Source organism: Phaseolus vulgaris, chromosome 3 (genome assembly GCF_051622355.1).
Source record: "Phaseolus vulgaris cultivar YP4 chromosome 3, ASM5162235v1, whole genome shotgun sequence".
Taxonomy (NCBI): Eukaryota; Viridiplantae; Streptophyta; class Magnoliopsida; order Fabales; family Fabaceae; genus Phaseolus; species Phaseolus vulgaris.
Genome location: NC_143500.1, coordinates 3,516,913 through 3,531,710, shown reverse-complemented (window position 1 = coordinate 3,531,710; position 14,798 = coordinate 3,516,913). Strand labels below are relative to the sequence as shown.

Sequence of the window (14,798 nt, the reverse complement as noted above, 5' to 3'; positions counted from 1 at the left end):
AGTGTAAATTTGAATTTTGAGTTGACTTTTTTATTTATTTATTGTAAGTGAGATAAAAGTAGGAATATAATATAGAATTAATGTATTAATATATAAAATGAGTGTATCTAATGTGAGTATAGATGTTTGTATGAGACAATAAGTGTCATTCTATAGTTAAAATTAAAATATACATAATATATAATAGATATTTATCAATAATTTTAGCATCAAAATAATATATTTAAATTAAGTGTCATTTTTTTTCTTTTGTTAAAAAATGTGCAACACGAAAATTCAGAAGGTCACTTATTCTAATACTATTTTCGCCTAAGCATGTTCAACCGTAGAATTCTAATGAGATCTCGTGCATTAAATTAAGTGTAATTTGTATGCAAAGTTATTGATCATTGTCTTTTAACATTTAATCTAAAGTGATTTTAGTGGAGATCATTTAATGTAGTATTAAACCATCTAACGCCAAAGAGATGATAGTATATATATAAGATCATATGATTCAAATTTGTCTCTGAATGGATCCAATAATAAATTCAATGGACTAGTGTTCAAGACTTATTTACTAGTAATACAAGTTAAAAAAACAACAAAGATAAAATGGAGGTTTAGATTATGTAGAAAATTAAAATAGACGTGTAAAAATAATGAAGAAAATAGGTCCTCTAATACTAGTGAATTTTTTATTGATTATCTTAAGATTTTAACTCTTTCAACTTTGACATTGAACTTAATCAAATTAACAAACATGTACTAATGTATTAAGTATCTCACTCGTCTTCGAGCATCTACTCGTGAGATGTTTATCTTCTACTTTTTAAATTAAGCAAACAAGATATTGATTAGAATTAAGCAAACTAACTAAGAAGTCCAGTTAAAAAAGAGAATTATTCTCAGCAAGTGTTCATAAATAATTTCTTAACAAAAATCATAATTCAAAAATATCAGGTAATTTAACACAAACCAGTATAAGTCATTTAACACAAACTCGTACATAGAATTTTAAAATAAAACTTGATTGAATAGAAATCTCAATATTCATTGTAAAAACACAATACAATTAACAAATAAGAGTTTAACATTTCCTACGAAGACAAAACCAAAGAATTACAAAGAAGAAAACTAAGAAAATCATTATACTTTGTTTTTTTAACACATTCTGTTGTAAAACATTGATGACTTCTCCTTGAAACTTACATCTTTTATAGGTTTTTTTGCACCAATGATCTCAAAATAATATTTCGGTTCTATATTGTCCACAATTTCTTAGTTTTTAGCATTCCAAAATTCTCAGGTTTTATTTCTAGTAAAATAGTAAATTTGTTTTTTCGTTACTTTTAAAAAAGATTTGCTTCCAATTTTGTTTTTAAAATATTATAGATTTTATTCTCTAATACTTTAACTCAATTTATTTTATGTTTCGATTTGGAAAAACAACTTGAACTTTCGCGTGATTCAACTCACTCGTATTGATGAACGCTTCATTCATATCATCTAGTTAAACAATTTTATCTAAGAAATATTAGATATATTGCAACTAAAACAAAAGTTATACTACTCTGGCTTATCACAATGGCTTTTTGATTCTTGTATATATATAAATGTCATCTTTTAAAAGTGTGTTTCATTCATCTAAATAAGTATTGAAAGTATCTTTACTATACTTAATAGGTAAATATGTTATCTAAGTGACTCGAGATTAAAATTGTCAATTTAATCCATGATCGATGATTCAACCCTAACACACTTTTAACACAAGTTTATTTTTATTCTTAAATATTTTACATTAATTATTCATTAAGTAACTTTTATTATTTGCAACTAAAAAATATTAAAAAAACATAATAAAAAAAGTAAAAAACAAAACAAAAAGTGTTACTTAATATGAAAATTTGTTATTTTCGTATTATCGTTGTAAAAGCTAATTAAAAATAGAAACACCAATTTCACTCGTTTCCAAGAAACTAAAGAAGTAAAGGTACCAACCTTATGTGTCAAAAACCTTTCGTTTGGATAATTAAAACTAATAAATTAATAAATAACTTTTTTAAAATAATAATAATATAAAATAAAAATACATGGAAAAATTATAACTAAAACAATTAAAAGAAAGGAAAGAAAAATTAAAAATATCAATTTTAAAAACTATTTCTAAAAAATATAAAAATATAAAAAGGGATTTTCTTTTTGACTAAATATTTCAAATGTTAAATATACTTTAGGTTTTATTTTTTCGTTTTTATTATATATATATATATATATAACAAAAAATAAAAAATTTGGGCTCAACCCCATTGTAACCTAAAAATATAATATAAAAGAAAAAAAAAGAAAAAGTAAAAACATAAGTGAATTTTGAAAGCAAAAAAAGCGAAAAAGCATAAGAGAATGAAAAGGAAAAAAGTGATAGGAGAATATTTGCAAATGAGAACAAAATATTAACCATAATCCTCATTCCTCACTCACCTTCACACTTACTCCATTCTACTCAATCCTCACATTAACAAAATAAGTGAGGGAAATCTCAAACAAAATTTTCTCAATCAATAAGTTGAAAATCACTTCGGTTAGATATAGACATTTCATAATATATATAAGTAAGTACAAACTTCACTTTATAAGTTTTATAATGTTGAATCAAACTTCTAGTTTAGTTCTCGAGATGGTATCAAAATTAGAGTCATTGAGTATATAAATAGTGTAAATCTTACCTTATAAACTGATTTTATGAAGTTGGTTAATAAATATACAAAAAGAAATTACAAGTATTTGAAACGATTTTTTAAAAAAACCGTAAATATTTATCGGGAAAAAATACTTTACATGAAAAAATATACATATTTTGTACCAAAGGTTTTTGATACAACTTGATATGAGGTGAGTGAATGTAATAAATACTATTCAATGCGTACATTTATCTTGGTTAGAGTGTCTATTTATAGAATTATAAGAGACAATTGATTATAGATCTAAATTAGAATTAGTCATTTGATTAATCTTACTATTAAAATAAAATTTTATATATTTAATTAGTGCAATTTTTTTGGTTGACTTTTTGAGAACTGTTTTTCACCACATCGATTATGAGATATTTAACCATTTATTAATACTATTAAATATATGATTTATTTGTAATAGAATAGTGTAATCCAAACTAGTCTTAATTATTAAATTATACAAAAATAATGTTTTGATATTCCACCAATTATTTGATAACTCATTTTTAAGAGTAATACAATTATTAAAAAAACAATTTTTTGTATTTATAAAGAAAAGAAGAAGAAAAAATAGTGTATATAAGGTGAATGTAAAAATATATTGAGTGCCAAAATATTTTGTAAATTATATTAAAGAGATATTGCTATGGGTGTTTTTTTTACCATGCTATTTGATTATTTTAATAAATAAATGATTATATATATTTTTTTAATTTTAAAAAAAAAATGTTTTAGCTTGGGTTGATTTACACAGTAGCTTTCAAGCCTTCACTTTCTGCTTCTCATATTTACTGCACTTTATGAGATTCCAAATCCCTAACTGTACAAAATCCCAAATCCCTAATTATACAAAATCCCAAATCGCCAACCTGGCCATTGAATCCCTTATCCCCACTACAAACAATTATCAGTGAATTCCTAATTTGACAGCCCTAACACTTGTTTGCCCCAAATCAGTTCAGTAAATCGAAAAACCTAAAGCTTGTCTTGAAAAGTGTAAATCTTGAGGGTTTCCCTACAACTGCACCAAATATCAATTCGCGTAAGCTACGGTGACGTCTACGGAGAAGCATTTCGATTAGGGTTCCGCTGGTGTGAAAAGAGGGTTGAAGTTTCTTCGTGAACTGGTTAGTTCGTGCTTGTAGGAGTGATTTTATACAAGATATTATTTCAATTTGTATGATTAGGCACTGATCAACAAAATTGTTTTAATGTTTTTTTTTTTTTAAATTTGTATGTTTGACTTCGAAATACAAAATGGAATGTGATGGGTGAATGCTGAATGCGACTAACATTCATATTGATGGTACCTGGTTAATGCATGGCTGTAAATTATGATTTCTAAGCATTGAATGTCTGTGATTTATGGTTCTACTATCCGAAAACAGAAATCTATGTATCTTACATGTTTCTAAGATATTAATATGAACTTTTATACATTTTCATATTTGAAATGAAGTTTTTAATTTTCAAATGTTTCTCCAAAGGGTTGAGTGTGGTAATGTAGTTGTAGATCACTGTTGTTTAGACATTACAGAGGTTAAATTCTGTTGAGTTGTTAATTAAGTGTTCTATGAGGAAACAGAATTGTGAGAACATTGTGATCATGAATTCAATAATGGGCGTTTCACTCTGATTATTGAGCATTTGGAAGGTCCTTTTAAAAACATTTAATGTTTCTTCTCCTGTGACAATTAAATTAGTTGTTCTAGATTGGGAACAAAAGTTCTGTAAGAGTATAATGACTATTAATAAATCATGAGTGGTTTTTCCCTATGAATCATGCGAGTATGCTGATGTAATCATAACCTAGTTTTTTTTCACTTTTAGGAGGTACATTTGAGAATGAACAGGAAATAAGGTCAGATGTTGCAATAACTTTAGAGATGTTTATCCCTTAGCTGATGCGATTTTGATGCGTTGTTTGTGTCCCAGAAAGGTGGTTTTTGTTTGTTTGTTTGGAATGCTTATGACCAGAATTATTTAAGTTAAATAGGTCAATTTCTTAAATATTTCATTTACCAAAACTTGAAAATTTAAAAATTTAAGTTGTTGAGTGAAGAACAAGGGATGAATGGTTTTTTATTATATCTCTAACATGTCCCTTAAATGAGCTTTTTGGACTTGAAATATTAATCATGCATATCTAGCTTTACCACTTGTGTATTACTATTACTTCAGATTTCAGAATTGTATTTCAAGTTTTTTCAACAAGAGTTGTGGGTTTTGGTAAAGGATGATGATTTTCATATCCTGTATTTTTGCTTCCATTCTAAATTTTGATTTGATTATATTTTCCCTTTTACCCACTGTTATCAGTGGAATACTATTCATTGTGTTATTCCCAACTTGGAGATTCTCACTCTCTATCTCCAGCTTCTCTTGTTCAGTTGTTGTTCATGGAGTCCGGAACTGAGGTACCAATCCGAGGCTCTGACAAATCTTCAAAGACGTCGAAGGATTTGGACATTGAAGGATACCAAGTTGGGGGTTTGTCCATTGGAGGCCATGAAACATGTGTACTTTTCCCCACACTTAAAGTAGCCTTTGATATTGGTCGCTGCCCACCTCGGGCTGTTTCCCAAAACTTCCTTTTGATCTCCCATGCTCACATGGATCACATTGTTAGTTTCTTTCTTTGGATCATCACAATCACATGCATGCACAAGATTCAATTTTTGAATTTTGATTCACATATATATAATACTGTAATGTTAATATAGTCAACAATTCATTTTTCTTTGTTGTTTCCCCTTTAGATAAATATTTTTAGATGTGGGGCTTTATCTGGTGAGTGATTTACTTTTTGACAGGGAGGGCTACCGATGTATGTTGCCACACGTGGTTTGTATCGAATGAAGCCCCCAACAATTATTGTACCAATTTCAGTAAAAGAGGATGTAGAGAAGCTTTTTGAGATTCACAGGAAAATGGATCAATCAGAACTTAAGCACAACCTGATTGGCTTGGATGTAGGTAATTATTTGGTGGTCTCAATTAAATTGCTGCATTACTCAGTTAAACTTTTTGTCTCTCTGCTCATGTATTCTTTTGTTGCTAATCCAAGCCTTACTGCAGGAGAAGAGTTTTATTTGAGAAAGGATCTTAAAGTAAAAGCTTTTCGGACTTACCATGTAATCCCTAGCCAGGTAGCCAGCCAGGACCATTTGTTTCTTTTGAGTCTTAAGCTAATCACTACTTGTCCTTGTTTTGAAAAAAAATATGTTCGGGCTATTGATTTTAGATTTCGGATTCTTTGAGTGTGAAAGTCACAAACTTGAGTTCTTTTAAATTGTTTCCACTTGAACTTTTGACAAAGACCACAGTGCATTGTTTTCGAAGCTTTGGACTGTTAAGAATATAAAGAACCTTCATTTTATGTTATATTCATGCTATATCTTTTGAAGTTTAAACGTGCATTTTTAGTAGTCCAAACATATTTTTGCAATTTTAGATATGTAAAGCAGTTTTAAAATGATGTTAATTAACATGCTTTTAATAGATGTTCAATTCATTGCACTGTTCATCACATTTTCAGCAAGCAAAATTTGAAATGACTTTCCGCAGCATCCTTATATCAACACCTGAAGCACTCCCTCCTAGGGCCTTACTATTTTTGCATGTTTTTTGCAGGGTTATTTAATATATTCTGTGAAACAGAAACTTAAACAGGAGTATGTTGGCCTTTCTGGAAATGAAATAAAGAATTTGAAGTCCTCTGGTGTGGAGGTCAGTCTTAACTACTGTAGTAATCAAGGATTTGGCAAACTGATATTTGACAAATTTAACAATCTTCGGTTTGTGTCAACCAATATTAATGTTTTGAATTTGTTGTTTTATAATAGAAACCTGGTATCTTTATTTGGAAGAAATAGGGTTAAACCCCGATTGCAAAGATAGAATTTCAAGCACCTCCGAATGCCTAAATTCTCTAAATAGGTCTCCTTGTCAACCTCTCATAATTCTCATCTATCTCAACCCTTCTCTATCTCAACCTAACACACTAGTAGTTATTAAAAATAAACTACCTTTCTCACTAACAGATATTAGCAGACCTGCAACATGTTCACTTATTTTGTTGTTTACTTCTGATGAGAAGTCATGAACTTGTGGCATAATAATGAATGTTTCTGTGATTTATGTTCATTGGATATTGTTAAAGATATGATTTGATTATGTTAGGGATGTGATTTGATTATATTAAAAAGGGAGATATGATATGACTTGGTAGGGAAATATCTCACTGAATATTTATCATTATTAGATATTGATTTTGTTTCTTATTATTGTATCTCTTTTTCATTATAAATAAGAATACTCATGTGTACACAATACATGAAATTCGTTAAATTCCTTGTTGGTTTCTGTCTATAGGGAAATATATTACCTATTGGCATTAATTCTTGCAACATGATATCAAACTAGTACCATCCTCCGTGATCTGTTTTGTCATTAATCCTTTCAACATATATGTTTCTATGATATATAGTTGTGTTAGTGTCCCTCTGACTTCAGATGTTGTGCAGTATATAATTCTGAAAAATTAGCACATCATAACGTTGTTCTCATCCTTGCTGTAAAGATTTTTCAGTTTGTAGAGTATTTATGCTTTAGATATGCTAAATCATTAATTTAAATTGATAAATTTTTCAATATTGTAACTGTTAAATTACTTGTTCTTAAAAAGTAACCTATGAACCATTTACATCAAATTTTGGGATAGAAGGTTAGGTCTATCTTTTGGTTTTAAATGCTCAACCATGCTGGGTTCTTGGCAGATAACATACACTCTGACAGAACCAGAGATTGCTTTCACGGGAGATACCATGTCAGATTTCATCATTGATGAAAATAACGCAGACGTCTTACAGGCTAAAATTCTTGTATTGGAGGTGAATTACTTTATTCTATACTTTTGTGGCTATAAAGTATTGATTAGTAATATAGAAGCTTTGCTAGTCTATATGTGCATACTTCCTTAAATGCTAGAACACATGATCTTGACATTTTATGTGAAGGAGTAAAAGGAATTTTGAATTTCAACTTGTTTCTGTTGTCTTGTATATATTGCTTTTTATTATTTCTTCTGGGGAAGAACTATGTTCTCCATTGTTATAGAGGGCATCTCATATCTATTTGGTTAATTATTTCAGATTGCCGTATTGCAGTCTCAATGAACTGATTCTCGTTTTTCCTTGTCTATAATTTTTGTTGGTGGTTGATATTATGGGTTTATAGCCAATTTTTTTTCTTTTTTCTTTATTCATATAGTGCACCTTTGTTAACGATTCAATCACTGTGGAACATGCCAGAGATTATGGACACACTCATCTGTCTGAGGTATGCTACCGGCTGCAATCATTAATAACCAAAGATTCATGTAAACTTGAATGGTTTTATTTTATCATTGTGTTTGTAATTAATGTTCTTCAGATAATAAGTTATGCCGAGAGGTTACAGAACAGAGCAATCCTTTTGATTCACTTCTCAGCACGTTACACAGTAGAGGTATAACACTATTGCTTTTGATTATAGTAAATGAAACATCACCCCTTAGCCATGGTCTTTAGAGTGTGATCCTGAAATTAATTTATACATAAACTACAAATTTCATCTTTTGTTTCTTTTATCTCTTAAAAGTGTTTATGGAAAAGTTTATTCACCCCTTAGTAATACTCTTTCATTGGGACACTGATGCTTTTTCTTCCGGTGCTTGTGATATTTCAGGAAATTCTACAAGCTGTAAGTGCATTGCCTCCCAGTTTATCTGGTCGAACTCATGCGCTTACAGAAGGTTTCTGAAAATGTTGGAAGAGTTTAGTTGATACATACATGACCATGGAGTTTTTGCCTCCAAAACACCCGGACTAATGGGCGCGGTACATTCATCATGGATGATGATGACAAGGAGAAGTGGAGTGCAAAGCAAAATCCACTGATCATGGTATGTTTGGATTACTGTTTGAATCACCAAAAACATATAGTTGCACATTCTTATAGTGAAATTGGAGAAGCAACAGAAATTTTTGGTTGAATATAATGCCATGTTTTCGTTGGAAGGAACTGTTTTCCAAACATAGGTTAAAACATCAGCTACCTTCAGTTCTATCAGGCTGCTTGTAGTACTTTTTGTGTGCTATCTTTTGATTCGTTTCATTCGGTTAAAGGTAAAAAAAATGCTGCTCCATCTACATCTATCTTTATCCACTAAGCAACAGTATTTATGTATTCTATCATTTATGAACTCCTTGCATGCTTTATCTGCGACACATTTGAGAACACTAAATTTCATTTACAATTATATAGGCAAAGATTGAGAGAAAATATACCCCTCTTAACTTTTTGGGTGACATTATTATTTTCAAAAGTAACAAAATAAATTGTGGGAGTAGATTGACATTGTTAAACTAAGAGGTAACTTAACTCCTTTGATCAAAGGGCTTTTTCTTTCAGTATTCCTTTAGTTAAATATATTCTGTATCATATAATCTGGAAGTACATTCAAGAATGTGTAATATGTATTTTTAGATGACACAATCCGAAAACATATTCTGGATATGTATTTCAGATTGTGCAAATGTAAAATATGTTTCTAAATTGTCCCGTTTAAAAATCAGAATCATGAACAATTTAGACTTTTTAAGCATCCTATGGAAATTCATAAAGAAACCATGGAAGTGGAGAAAGTTTTCCATCCTTTTTTTCCCACAGTCTTAGTTAATTAGTTTGATTTCAACAGTAAATAAAATAATATACATGATAATAGATTACAATTTCTCAAATAATTAACAGTAAACAAGAGGATCAAAATCCAAAATTAACTACCCCACCCCACATAATTCAAGAAAGTAGAATTATGTTTCTCTCATGTTTATTAGGAAAACAAATTTGTAGATTTTAGTATCTCCCTTCTAATAATCACCAATAGAATATAACAAAAATGTTTATACTATATTAATCAGTAGTGAAAGTGGTAAACATGAACAATGTTTATGTACATAAAATTGTGTTTCAGATTTTGATGGACATTAATATATACTTCATGCAACAGTATGCATGATGGGTTTGGTGACTGTCCAATGGTGTATTTGGTCACCTGAGACATTGTAGAAGGCAAACTTTGCGTCAGTTTCAGTGATTTGAACAGACATGAAACCTTGACCATCATAAAAGAATTTCACACCAGAATGGCTTTCTTTAACATCACCTCTCCATGCCTTTGAACCAGCTCCACTCGTTAAATACAAAAGTGGACTGCATAATTTTGATATCAGAAACAAAATTATTCAACAAATTTCATTTCTAAAAATGTTTAGATGAACTGAATTGCATTATAATTTGAGTTTGAATCAAATTCAGCTATTTGAATTATTATTAATAAATATTTTATTTTGAAGTATATTTTCTAATTTAATAAGTTATAGTTAATCTCAGTTCAAGTAGTAATTAAATTTTTAAAAACTAAACCCAAGAACAATTCGACTTTTTACTATATAACTCAATTAAATTCACTACCAATTTAATCTAATTCAATTTTCTCAACACCCTTAAGTCATATAGTGCAAATGATGGCTTGTAATTATTTTTTAGTAAACTTTCACTTTAGTTTCTAAAAGTGTAATTCTTTATTGTTTATGTTTATTAAAGTATTAAAATTTTAGAAATATTTTTGAAAGTGTAATTCACTATCATTCTAGTTTTTTTTATTGAAATTCTGAAAATACTTTCAAAAACTAATAGCTTTCAGTGATTAAATTTAAAGACTAAAATATAATTAGTAGTTAAAATCAAGGAGTAAACTAACATTAATGAAAGTCTTTTAATGACAATAAAAATCATAGACGAATTACACTTTCAGAAATATATTTAAATTTTAGTATTTTCAAAATCTAAATTCAGCTAAATAAAAAAAAGTGATTACCCTTTTTTTTACCTATTTATGCTACTTATATGTTGGAGGCAATGATCATGACCATTCATGTACATGTCAACATTGTTGGCCTGCAAATTCAAAAGAAAATGTTATAAAATGTTAAATAACAAAAACATTGCATATAATTTAAGAAAATATTATAATTCAAAAATAAAATATTATAATCATTGAATAACAAACCGTGTTTACCCTTTGTTGCTAATAATAATTAGTTTGAGTCTAAAAATATTAATATTAATTAAAGTATTACAGTAATAAATAATTGAAGTGAATAATGCTTATTATTTTTATAAATGTTATAAGAAAATAATTAAATAAAAACTAATTTTAAGGTAAAAATTAATTAATTATTATATACTTTGTTAAAATAAAATGAATGTTCATACCTCGAATAATGGAACAAGGAGCTTTATTAGCTCTACACTATCACCATGATGCCCAATACTTCTTATTGCATGGTGACCTACAACAATTTTCCATCTTGCACTTGATTTCACCAATGCTTCTTCAAGATCCTTGTCACAAAAGTTTTGTAAAATCTTAAGCAAGAATCATTATTTATTTAGGGTTCATGTTTCACTACTATAAAATTATTAAATCATGTTTCACTACTATAAAATTATTAAATAGGGATGAAAATCAGTGACTAAAAATATGATTATTATTACTGATCAAATTAGATCAAATTAGTGATTGAAAAATATAGTCAGTACCAGTGATCAAAAGTTATTTTTATAATTTAATGATCAAAATAATAACTACATTTTAACTACAGAAAATCGATCATCAAATTAACCACAAAATCAGTCACATAAAATCGATCACCAATCTTCACTTCTAAGAAAAAAAAATATATATTAAAAGGAACAAAATATTTTGTTGACAAATTAAAATTAATTTATTGGCATAAGTTAATTTGTAAAGTTTTTTCATATAATTTTTTTATTTCTTTTTTTAATATAGGCATAAACTAATTTGAACTTATAAAAGAATTATCCAAACACATAGTATTATTAATTATTTGGTACCTTGAGAAGGTTTTTAAGGTATTTTTGCCTGGGAAGCACCCCTCTCCAATCATAATGACGATTTGAATTGTTGAAATATTTGTTCATAAAAGGGGTTGTGTCTATGAAGAAAAAATCAGCAACTCCTAAGAAAAGAAAGTTCATAACAAAAGAAATTCATGTTAACAAATGGAATGTGCTTTATTGTTCTATTTAGTAATTCTTTTTTTTTTATCATTGAACATTTTCATTTCACTACATGTCACAAAAAAAAAAAAACAAGATACAATAATAAAATTATAAAACCATGTTGTTTGTTGAAAATCTGATGGTAAAACATATATTTAAATAATAAAATTTGAGAAATAATGTTAATTAGGTTAAAATAAATCCACAAATCTTCCTATATGAACACATATTAATATTAAATGAAAAACACATAGAATGTTGTGACAAGATTTAGATTATTCTAATAATATTTAAGAAGTTTTTTTTTAACAATAAATAAATAAAATAAAATAAAACATTTCAGGATATCTTAACTCTTATATAGAAAATTTTAAATCAAATTTCTTAACACCTAACTAATTGAGAATCAACCGACATTACAATATATCATTCATATTAACATAACAGATAAAAAGAACAATAATACAACAAAATACAATTACATCATCATATTTGCAAATAAGTTGAAATTGGAAAAGGGAACTATCATTATACCTGCATGAAGGACGAATGATCTCTGACAAAACCATCTCCTATCAATCTTCCTTAAGATAGGACTTACTTGTGCCAATGCATTACCCCTATAGTCATGGTTTCCCAAAACTGCCCAAGATATGGATTTAAATTTAAGCATTAACATATAAAAAAGATATAATAACAAAAAAATTACAACATGATAGATAATTATTCTAAAAAAAATTGGAATTTAGGTTTAACTTTTTTTATCAGCAAGAAAATTTAGGTTTAACTTAATCTAAGAAAAACCAGTCTAGAAAGATGATCATTAGAGTTTAAGGTTTAGGGTTTGACTTTATACATATAAAATAAAAAAAATTTGATTGAGGTGATATGATAAATCCAACTAATCTCATTAGGATAGGTAATTGAAAAATTATGATACATCTTAAGAAAATGAAATTTAAGTTTATTATTCAATCTTACAAAACTATTGAGGTGTGTTTGCATTCCCCTATATATATATTATAATTTTGATCTTATATCTAACTAATAAGTAGATCTAAAAGTGAATTTTCATTTATTTTTTATGTTTTACTGGAATACTTTATATATTTAGAAAGAATTATTGACATAATGTTTAAGATTTGTTAAGGAAGTGTTGTGGTAATAACATTACCAGAGTACCATGGCTTCCTGAGGCTCTTAGCAGTGTAAATGTTGGAAAATGATTGTATAAATATTGGATCATTTAAACCTTTTATTCCACTATTGTAGAAATTGTCTCCAGTTGATACCACAAAATCTAAATCAAGTTTGTCTCCCATCTTTCCCATCTGTCAGTGTCCAATATTAATGTTTAGTTTTTTTATTAATAAAAAATAAATAAAATAAAATAATAATGTATGTGAATTCTTATATAGATATTCCAATCTTTATAAAAAAAATATTAAAATCAACTTATTCAACACCTGACGTACGTATATTCTTCTGACTGTATATACCATTAAACTAATCCTGAAGCACTTAACCACCTATAGTCTTATAAGTAAAAGGAACATTATTATGCATAGATGATGAACCTGTGTAGCAACAAGGGATTGATTATATTTTCCTTTTCTACCCCAATCTCCAATCACTAGAAAGTTGAGGGATCCATCATGTTTTGGTTGATGTTGTAATCTCTGAAGCTCTGCAAAAGCTGGTAGCACAAAATATATGCACAAAATTGTTGCTGGATGAAGAGGAGGTGATGGGGAAGCCATGGCAAACAACCATGGTTTTGCAAAAATATGATTATTAATGGTAAATGGTGATGGTAAGTTGCTTTAAAAGATGAAAGGTTGAGTCTCTTGGATAACTTGGTTTTGGATAGAGTGGTTCATGCAAGTACCCACTTTCAAAGGACATTACTATTCATGGAATAGTTACCTTTAATCCTAACCCGAACAACCCTCTCTAACTCACATAATTTTACCTAAATATATGCCTTTTTTTTCTTCTATCTTTAGTTCTTTAACCAAAACTATCCCACATCAAATAAACCTACCTCACCTATGAAACCAAAATATGTTATGCAATAGTTCATTGGATTTGTATTAAAATTTGGAATACTAATAAAGTTAGTATATATTATGCATGTTGTTAAAAATGTGCGAATTTTATGACTTTAGGGTTCCAAATTGTATGAAGAATTCAAATTACACAAGTATCTCATTTAGGTACCAAAAATATTTTAGAGATAAAAATATTATTGGTATCCAAAAATATTTTCTATTACTAATAAAATTTATAAACGAGAGGTAAAAAATAATTAGTTACTATACTTACTAAATTAGATATTATTATATGGAGTAAAAAATTTATTAGTATATAAAGTAGTTTCTATTATTAATAAAATCTAGTCTTTAAATTGGTATATAATTCATTACTAAGGTTTTAACTACTAATTAATTTAGATTCTAAAGTTGTTAACTCAGACTTGATAACTAAATAAATACCAATTTAGAAATTAATAAATTTTTTACTCTATAGAATAATATCCAATTTAGTAAATATAGTAACTAATTATTTTTTACCTCTAAATTTAGTTTCTATTTAATGACTTCCTTGTAATAATACATTTAAAAATTACATTAAATATATTATATTTCATATATATGTAACATTAATTTAATATATTAAAATAATTGCATTAATTATTTTTTATTTGTTTATATTAAATGTATTATAAATATTTATTGTATATAGCATTAAGTTAGTATATATATTAAATAGATGTTGTATTAATAAATATAATTAATATTAAACGTGCGGTGTTCATTGCAAAGATAAATGGAATTCAATGAATTATATTTAATGTGCATAAATAATTTAATTATTATGGGTTAAAAAAATCATATTTTTTTAATATTTTTAAATACCAAATTTTGGGTTTAAAGGTATACAAATGGAAAGATTAAT

General features: G+C 27.6%; 2 protein-coding genes across 5 annotated transcripts; one reads left to right on the top strand and one right to left on the bottom strand.

Annotated features, from left to right (window-relative positions):
- The first annotated feature begins 3,477 nt into the window (after positions 1-3,477).
- TRZ1 (tRNAse Z1) lies at positions 3,478-8,942 on the top strand. 4 transcript variants are annotated; one of them, XM_068606090.2, is made up of 9 exons: positions 3,478-3,838; positions 5,088-5,335; positions 5,525-5,687; positions 5,790-5,860; positions 6,345-6,440; positions 7,490-7,603; positions 7,983-8,051; positions 8,145-8,219; positions 8,439-8,942. In XM_068606090.2, the coding sequence occupies exons 2-9, from the start codon at positions 5,111-5,113 to the stop codon at positions 8,511-8,513; spliced, it is 888 nt and encodes a 295-aa protein (XP_068462191.1). In that variant the 5' UTR covers positions 3,478-3,838; positions 5,088-5,110; the 3' UTR covers positions 8,514-8,942. The 4 variants fall into 4 exon arrangements, with proteins under 4 accessions (XP_068462191.1, XP_068462193.1, XP_068462192.1 ...); XM_068606092.2 differs by having other exon boundaries at positions 3,489-3,838; positions 5,088-5,230; XM_068606091.2 differs by having other exon boundaries at positions 3,698-3,838; positions 5,102-5,335.
- Positions 8,943-9,698: 756 nt separating this feature from the next.
- Positions 9,699-13,610, bottom strand: LOC137806127 (purple acid phosphatase 17). Its single transcript, XM_068606089.2, has 7 exons — positions 13,418-13,610; positions 13,015-13,171; positions 12,375-12,482; positions 11,673-11,797; positions 11,031-11,159; positions 10,645-10,712; positions 9,699-9,965 (listed from the first exon to the last, which is right to left on the bottom strand). Exons 1-7 carry the CDS (start codon positions 13,598-13,600, stop codon positions 9,752-9,754), a joined length of 984 nt encoding a protein of 327 aa, XP_068462190.1. The 5' UTR covers positions 13,601-13,610; the 3' UTR covers positions 9,699-9,751.
- Positions 13,611-14,798: the final 1,188 nt, after the last annotated feature.